The following is an 8,818-nucleotide window of genomic DNA, read 5'->3' as shown; positions in this document are numbered from 1 at the left end:
AACAGCTGCATTGGATTAACTCCATGTTACGAGAGTAAGAAAAAGTGAAATTTTTCTTAGAAAAATCTATAAAAATAATTACATAAACACAAATGATTCTTTCTGCGAAATTTTGAAGAAAAAAATGATTACCGCATCGTGATTGTGATTTGATGGGTTCCCATAACTAACGTGAATATAATTATCACGAAAAAATACATCGACTTGACGCTAATCCCGAATCATGTCCTTTGTTATCGGACTTTCACTTCTCGGACTGACCGGCCATTTATAAATATTGGTCGGGGTCAATATTTAACGAAATTGGCAAATACGTGAAGCAGCCGGGCCACTCGCGAAATGTTCAATTTCAGGTTTTTGTAGTTACATATAAATGGAGATAATTAGTTTATAGTTAAAAAAAAACACTTAAAAAACTTTGAATGTTCCATTATCATGAAAGAAAATCATTCTTCAACAGAATATTCTTTAATTTATTCCTTTTCCCTCTTAAATCGAAATTTATAGTTAAGATAGAAGAGAGCAAAATTCACAACCGAATTTTATAAAAAAAATAAAAACTTCAATAAAAATCCTGTAACGTAAAAAAAAAGTGATTATCATGCTAATGACTCAGAAAACGAGCTCCATAATGATTTTTTAAAAAGTGTTTAAAGATGCATGTATTCGCGTATATATGTCTCAGCTAATGTCTTTCACCAACGAAGACACAGGAATGAGAAGGGGGGAAAAAACCATATTGAGACATAATTTTATGAGAATCTCGGGTTCGGTTTTTATACGCGATTAAGTGGAAAATGGAGGTTTCGCTCATTTGGAAAAACAGGAAATTTCGTTTTAATGTTAAGAAATAACATCGTTAAAAAGATCATTAAATAAAAAAATATTTTCAATCAACGGAAAAGAAAAAAAGAAGTTGTGTGAAATAGTTAAGAAAGTTAACGAATATTTTATCGCTGGGATATATTTTTTGTTGTTTCGTGTCAACAGATGCTGATGAAAATTATTACATTATTTTCTTGAATTTTTTTTTTGGAGATTTATGTAATTTCTTTCCCCTGGAATTTCGCATTGAAAATCATTAAAATGATGAAAAAGGAAAAAAAATTAAATTTCTTCTTTGTGAATAATATTCTGTATTGCAATTATCACTCAAACCATTGTGCTTTAGTTTTCAGTTTTTACAAAAAGAAAAGAGAAATTTGCATTTTGCTTTTTTTTTTGAAGAATATATTAATCAGCAAGTTATTTAATTGAAAGTTCAAAAGTTTCAAATATTTTATGTTTAAATTGCAAAAAAGGCTAAAATTCAGAATTTCAGAAAAGGGCAGAAATTCGAGAAAGGGCAAAAAGGGAGCATAAATACAGAAAAGAACGGAGAGACAGAGATTCAGAAGAGAATAGGAAGGATAGAATTTCGGGGAAGGTCAAGGAATGGGGCCGAAATTCAGAAAAGGCAGAAGTTTGGAGAGTTACAGAAAAATCAAAAATTCTGGAAATAATATAAAAGACAGATATTCAGATAAAAGAATAGAAAAAAAAAAGAAGATATTTGGAAAAGTGTAGAAAAGGCAGAAATTCATTAATAGAACAAGGAAGGCAGAAATTTGAAAAAAATACTAAAATTCAGGAAGTGTCAAGAAATGGACTGGGGAGAGGGAGGTTCAAAGCATCAATCAGAAAATGACATTTATTGGAATGACCAATGATTGACGTGGAATGATTTGTCACGTTTTTATTGACAAAAATCCTAAAAATTTATGGACATAGACATGGCACATAAGATATACTTCTTACTGTATCTTACGACAGTGCATACATTTTCTGGGTAAGTGACAGAAAATCTAGGGAATTTTCTGCCTTTTGATCTAGAAAGAAATCTCTAGAATTATTTCTTTCATAAGTTTTGAATTTCCACCAGAATTCTGAAATTGTATCTCTAATAAATTCTGAACTTTCATCAATTCTGGAATTCTGAACTTTCATCAATTCTGGAATTCTGAACTTTCATCAATTCTGGAATTCTCTGAATTTTCATCAATTCTAGAATTTTCTGAACTTTCATCAATTCTGGAATTCTCTGAATTTTCATCAATTCTGGAATTCTCTGAATTTTCATCAATTCTGGAATTCTGAATTTTCATTTATAAAGGAATTCTGAATTTTCATTTATTATGGAATTCTGAATTTTCATTTATAACGGAATTCTGAATTTTCATTTATAACGGAATTCTGAATTTTCATCAGTTTCATTATTTTTCTCATTTATTCTGAAAATTTTTTATATCAATTCGGGAATCGTTTCTTTCATTCATTGTGAATTTTCATCAATTCTGGAATTATTTCTTTCATCAATTCTGGAATTATTTCTTTCATCAATTCTGGAATTATTTCTTTCATCAATTCTGGAATTATTTCTTTCATCAATTCTGGAATTATTTCTTTCATCAATTCTGGAATTATTTCTTTCATCAATTCTGGAATTATTTCTTTCATCAATTCTGGAATTATTTCTTTCACCAATTTAAAATTTTCTTCAGCTCGAAATTTTCATTAACTTCTTTTTGTTGATCTTGTTTGTTTGTTAGTCATTTGAGTGCATCTGTATATGAATAATATTAAGCATTCCTGTATATTTGGTAATAATGTTTGAATTTTTGGATGCCGATTGCCCTTCTTCCAAAGAATGTATAAAATCTGTGTGTGAAAGGCCCCGAAGTTTTTAAGACGCCTCTGGCTCCTCCATTATTTCCGCATCGGGCCCCGCATCTTGTAAGGAAGGCCGGTATTGACAGTAGGAATTGTCATTCATATTTCAAGTTAACAACTTGAAGGAAAAAAAACCGAGTCAAAAACAAGAGAAAGAAAAAAAAAATCCCCGTTTTTCTTTTAATACAGCCCACTCCGTGATCAAATCGGGACTCGGGGTTAATGATAATAATAACCGAAGGATACGTGTATCCGAAGAAAGTCCCATCCGCTAGTACGGTAAACATACACCCCGTTTGGTTGAACAGGATGTATGGTAAACGAGTATTGGTAAAACGTAACAACTCTGTTTTTCTTTCCCACATAACTGGTTGCAAAGTGTTCTGAAACGGTTTTTCAGTTTGAGCTAAAATCTTAGATTTTTATCATTCAGTCATCGTGAAGCGTTAGAATGGAACTGTCTAATGCAGGGCTGGACAAATCGCAAAAAATTCTAGGCACCAGAAAAAAAAGTTTTAGGTGCCAAAAGAATTTTTACCCGAAGAAAAAGGCATAAAATAATGCTTCTTTTGACTTTTTCAAGGCATAGTGACTCCCTATTTCCTGTTGAAAGATAGGCTGCTATAAATTACAAACATTTTGTGCTACTCTCAGCCTGCAGTCTAGTAACTACACGAAGAAAATTTACCAGTTTTTTAGTCGCCATGGCGATCTGGCGCCTGGGATTTGTCCAGTCACGGTCTAATGTATAATCATGAATTACGAGATGTTTTCAATGTACAATGCGTTTCATAGATCTCGTGAGAAAATCTCTCTTAAAAAGAATTTTAAATCCAGACAACTGAATGAAACTGATAAAGAACTGATGGAAAGGGCTTTTGTTTCACTTTCATACATTTGCCTTTATTATAGGAAGGCCATTGCAAATAGCAACTCACGGATCACAGCGAACACTATGGGCTGATTACGACATTAAGTGCATGTTTGTCAATAACGTGGGGGGGGGGGCAGAACACCCTGTAGCCTCCTATATAGTCTTGCAGCCTGATGACGATAACTTACAGGAAGAAAAAAAGTAAGTTTCGTTAAACTGAAGTTCCGATAACTGTGAACGAATTTTTCCCACACATGCTATGATGTTGGTCCATTCCGTTCTTTGCAGAAGTGATAACAATACCGAAATGGAAAAATTATCCGTTATTTTAATAAGCGGCCTCGACTGCATTATGAAGCCTGGAAAAAACCTTATCTTGCATCCAATCCCATATTCCTCAAAATCTGTGGCAATTGTAAACTTGCGTTTCTATCTATTTCAAGACCCGTATGATGTCGTAAAAGTTTCTTTACGTCGTAAAATAAACTCTATTACTTTTTCTAGCTTCAAGATTTTACAGTTCTTTCTTCTTTTTTTGTATCATTTTCTTCGGCAGGATAGAAGATGGATGTTTCCAGACAAGATTTATTGAACAACTGCGAAGGGGAATGGTCCAATTCCACGCTCCGCCATTGCATACCTACCACTATTGCTTCCGCAACGGACGATGGAGCAACAGACCGTGGACTAGCTTTCATGACTTTCGGTGCCACGTTCACTTCCCTTCTGGCCGCGGTGGCCATTACGGGAAACGCGGCAGTAATAACGTTGACTGTGAAATATCGAACGGTCCGGGACCAGCCGAGCAACTTCCTGATATTCTGTCTCTCTCTGACGGACATCGCCATGGCGGCCGCCGTAATGATACCCACGGCCGTTAGCGTTGCGCTGGATTACTGGCCATTCGGAGTAGCGCTGTGCCATTACAACGCTTGCCTACGCTATTGTTTCGCGTGCTCTTCCTCGAACAACCTCGCTATTATTAGCCTGGATCGCGTCGTCGCTATATCGTGCCCTTTTGTGTATCCCGAAATAATGACCATTCACGTCCTGAAGCTGGCGTGCGGGATAGTGATGATGGAATCCTTTGTTCTCGGCCTATTGGTCGGGATTCCGGACTGGGTGGAATGGGATTATTGGGATGCTGGCTGTACGTTATCACTAGGAGCTCCGGACTCGGGATCACGGAAAATCCATCTAGCTGGGTTCTATTTGTGCTTTGTTATACCCGCACTCTTTATAGCTATCTGTTACGTGTGCATCGTCGTATCGATGTACAAGTGGAAGCGTAAGGTATTACCTCTGGATCTGTCTCACGGGAAAATCCTCGCGAAAATGCTTCGATCGAGGGATGTGTTAAAAAACAAAAGTGTCAGGTGCATGTTGGTACTGGTGGCCGTGTATTTCATTTGCTTCACCCCACAGACTATCGGGAAACTCGTTAGTATGAATCACCCTTGGGTTGTGCCAGGATGGATGCGATACGTTTCGACCTTAGTCGCTTTTATCCCGCCAGCTGTCAATCCTTTCATATACGCCACGTTCCGGAGGGATTACCGCAGATCGTTCAGACGCCTGTTGAGAGACAGTAGGCGTCACCGCAAGGTACGGACAGCGAACGAGGAAACACACCAGCCTAAATCGAATGACGATACAATTCATGCGCGAAATAGCACGTCGACGCAACATGACGGTCATGACCATGGGTACTCAAACACTGGACACATTCCTGAATGCGAGAAATAACTCTGATCTGTATATTATGATCCTTTAAGAAGCCATTCAGAGGTCAAGAGGTTTTTTTTTCAATTGCTTTGGAATTACGAGGAAGATGAAAAACTTTCACAACTTCACACCAGTGGTGTTCACAGGAAAGATCATAGATTTGACCTCCCCACAAATAAATCGAAAACTTATAAAATACATTTTTTAAAAACAATTTAGAAGTATTTTGAGAATTTTTTGACAAAATGTTTGGATCTGCAGTGAAACCTCGATATAACGATATTCAGCGGTTAAAGGGGGGGAAAAATATCATTGTAAAGGGATTATCGTTATATCGATAGGCAACATTATCATCACGTGCCATCGTATTTATGCTGCTGTTGGCATCTTTTCTGAATTGGCGTTGTTAGTGACACCAAAAAAAAAAAAAAAAACGCGCTCTCGAGTATTTATCCGCCCCAAAGACATTTAATTGATTAGTTAAGAAACAAATTTTATTTACACGTATTGCCCCTGTAAAGAGGCTTATTGCAATACATTTTGCTGTATCACACCCAAAAGTAGTGACATCGAAAATTTCATCAACGCTTTCGGTGATCAGGTGGTGCCGAATATCTATATTACTAGAAATGAAATATGTGACCAGTTTAAAAATATATATTGAAGGATATTTCGAGCGAAATATTCAAAAAAAAAGTCATTCTAGAGCGGTTTCATATTCTCCTAAAAAATATCGTTGCAGAGGGTTTATTGTAGGGAAGGATATCGTTACATCGAGAAGTATTTTGGTTGTAGCGAGGTTTCGCTGCATTTCCTTCGTTTTAAAATGCTACTTTTTTGAATTTCAGTTACTCAAAATTTGTCTAAAGGGATTCCGCAGTACGTACCATACTGTGTATTTGATGAAAATTTTAAACTGATGATATATCGTTTGTATTTTATAGATAATGATTTATCGAGAGTCAACAAATTTGAAAGAGAGATTAAAATATCTAAGTGAACTTTTTCCACATAAATCAGAACATTATAGCACTGGGGTTACATACCTAATATTCTTGTATTTTTGAAATTTTTTTTCTTTATGTAATTTTTGAAAAAAAAGATAATAAAATCTCTACCTGATTCTTATGGTAGATATCGCTGCAGCATCATTTCAAAAACGAAGTCTGTTCGATTGAGTTAGTTCTATCTAATATCTCTGTATGTGTACATACACTGAAGTGCCAAAATTCATGGGAACCTCTTAATATTGCTGCACTTCGCCGGGTAAAATGATGTCCCACACGATATTAAAAAGCATTCCATGACTTTTGGCACTTCAGCACTGAAGTCATGGGATACCTCTTAATATCGTGTGGGACTTATTTTTTATGTTTTTCCCCCGGCGAAGTGCAGCAATATTAAGAGGCATCCCATGACTTTTGGCACTTCAGTGTATATCCCCTTCAGTCTGAGATAACTGTTATTATCTGATATAGTGTTGCTTTTTGTTTTGATTTGAAATCTGATTGTGTTTTTTTTTTTTGCCCTCTCATTTAGTACTTTGAACATTGATTTCTTTATTTTACTGCAATAAATTTCAGAACACTTGTTGCCATCGATCGACATGATAAGCAGTCTTAAATTAAAAGTTGCCTAATTTAATATCTATTAAATCTTTTGAAAAGATTTAATAGATATTTTAGTTATAAGCAGAGAGGACATGGCTGGCTCCGGCTCAGGTTTGTCATCATTCAATGAATAAATGTTATTGATGTCAGGAACCCGATCGTTTCCTTAACATTACCAAATACAGTGATACCTCGTCTAACGAAAATAATTCGTTTCGGAATCACGCTCGTTAACCGAAACGCGATTTTCTATACGTTTCTGTGGAAAAATTGTTTAATTCGTTCTAAGAACTGCCCGAAATTTCAAAGTAACTTTCATAAAAGCACTAGAAGAATGAAAATACTGACCGAAGACTGAGATAAACAAATTTCCAATTGGATGAAGGAGAATTTAAAGGAAGATTTAAACCGAATATCTTTTCATTTTACACTATTCACGCTATGCAGTCGGGTTTGTGAACAATAGTGAAAAAAGGGGTGCGATATGGTGTTTGATATAGTCGACCCATTTCTCTCTCACTCACATGCGGGTGGGAAAGATAAGTTCCTAGAATGTCTAGACCAGTGTTTTTCAACCGCAGGGCAGCGGCCCAGTACTAGGCCGTGACATCATCCATTCATTTTCCATTAGTGGTGTATTTGACCGGGCCTTCCATTTACAAAAATAAATTAAACCGGGCCGCGGGCTTCCATAGTTTGAGAACCAGTGGTCTAAGCTGTCTTTTTTTCCCCCTTTATCGTCCTTTTTTCCTTCAAATGCGTTCTCTCTCAGCTGGATCATTCATTTTACTTGAAGTGGCTCAAAATCTTTCTGGGAGAGAGAGAGACAGAGGGGGGGGGAAGAGGGAGAGAGAGAGGAAGAGAGAGATAGAGATGTGTATACATTATATATTCGAGAAGCATTCCGTGGTGGAAATGAATTAATCTGGCTGAAGTGAAAGATATTCATTGGATTCACATTTTGATTGGAACCAAAATTCTTCTACTCATGACGTGGTGTTTTACGTTAGCGCGCGCATCCATATCAACAGAAATGGTTGTTAGCCGAGGCAATAATATCTTCGTCACCCGAAAATTTGGTAAGCCGAGGTGTTCATTTGCCGAGGTATTACTGTAATTATTTCAGCTATAATTAAAATAACATTATATATATATATACAGTCGAACCTCGTTAATGAGTCACTCTTGGGAGAGCAAAAATATGACTTAGTAAGCGGAGTGACTCGTTAAACGGAGTAAGCCATAGCTATGCCAATTCCTACCTGAGGACAACTGGGACTTCCAAAACGTGACCCGGTAAGCGAAGTGACGTGTTAACCGAGTGACGCACTAATGAGGTGTTTGACTGTACATATATATATATATATATACCTCATCACTTTCGGTTTTTAGATTATCTATTTTTCTAGCTGAATGTGTGAATAGCTATTGGAAGTAAAAAAATATTTCATCGCCTTTTAATCTTAATTACAGTATTAAGAATACAGTTACATGCGATTGCATAGCTTGGGTGCCCACGTGGCCCCAGAAAGCTCTCCTGGAACCGCAGGGTTTCACCAAACACCAATTAGAATCCTCTGCCGTGCATCGGCTAACTGTCACTGACATATGTTTGGGCCCTGGTCAAATATAAATTTTTATGTCCCCGCCTTATATAGGCTATATAGTGTTTTTTGAGGCAAAGGCGTACGAGGAGGGGGACATGTAGACAATGCTAAAATGCAAAAGCAGCCTGATTTTGAGGCTCTCAAATGTTTAGGCCTTGGGCACGTGGCTCGTTTTCCTATGCGGGAAAGAAGCCCTGGAAATAAAAGTCATTTTTGTCGGGTAGGGGGGTACACAATTTCGCTGCCCTCTCTACCGTGAAAAATGATGATTTTTTTTGTTTCTCCTGAAATAC

The 8,818-nt window shown here is 36.6% G+C and overlaps 1 protein-coding gene across 1 annotated transcript; it reads left to right on the top strand.

The window, feature by feature from the left end:
- Window positions 1-4,429: 4,429 nt before the first annotated feature.
- Window positions 4,430-5,329, top strand: LOC149082614 (nociceptin receptor-like). Its single transcript, XM_089236769.1, has one exon. It carries the CDS (start codon window positions 4,430-4,432, stop codon window positions 5,327-5,329), a length of 900 nt encoding a protein of 299 aa, XP_089092895.1.
- Window positions 5,330-8,818: the final 3,489 nt, after the last annotated feature.

The sequence above is a fragment of the Pholcus phalangioides genome, unplaced genomic scaffold (genome assembly GCF_987345545.1).
Source record: "Pholcus phalangioides strain wild (caught in Gottingen) unplaced genomic scaffold, Ppha-v1.0 ptg000009l_1, whole genome shotgun sequence".
NCBI classification, from domain to species: domain Eukaryota; kingdom Metazoa; phylum Arthropoda; class Arachnida; order Araneae; family Pholcidae; genus Pholcus; species Pholcus phalangioides.
The sequence above is the reverse complement of the archived record's forward strand: the minus strand, read 5'-3'. Positions and strand labels throughout refer to the sequence as shown.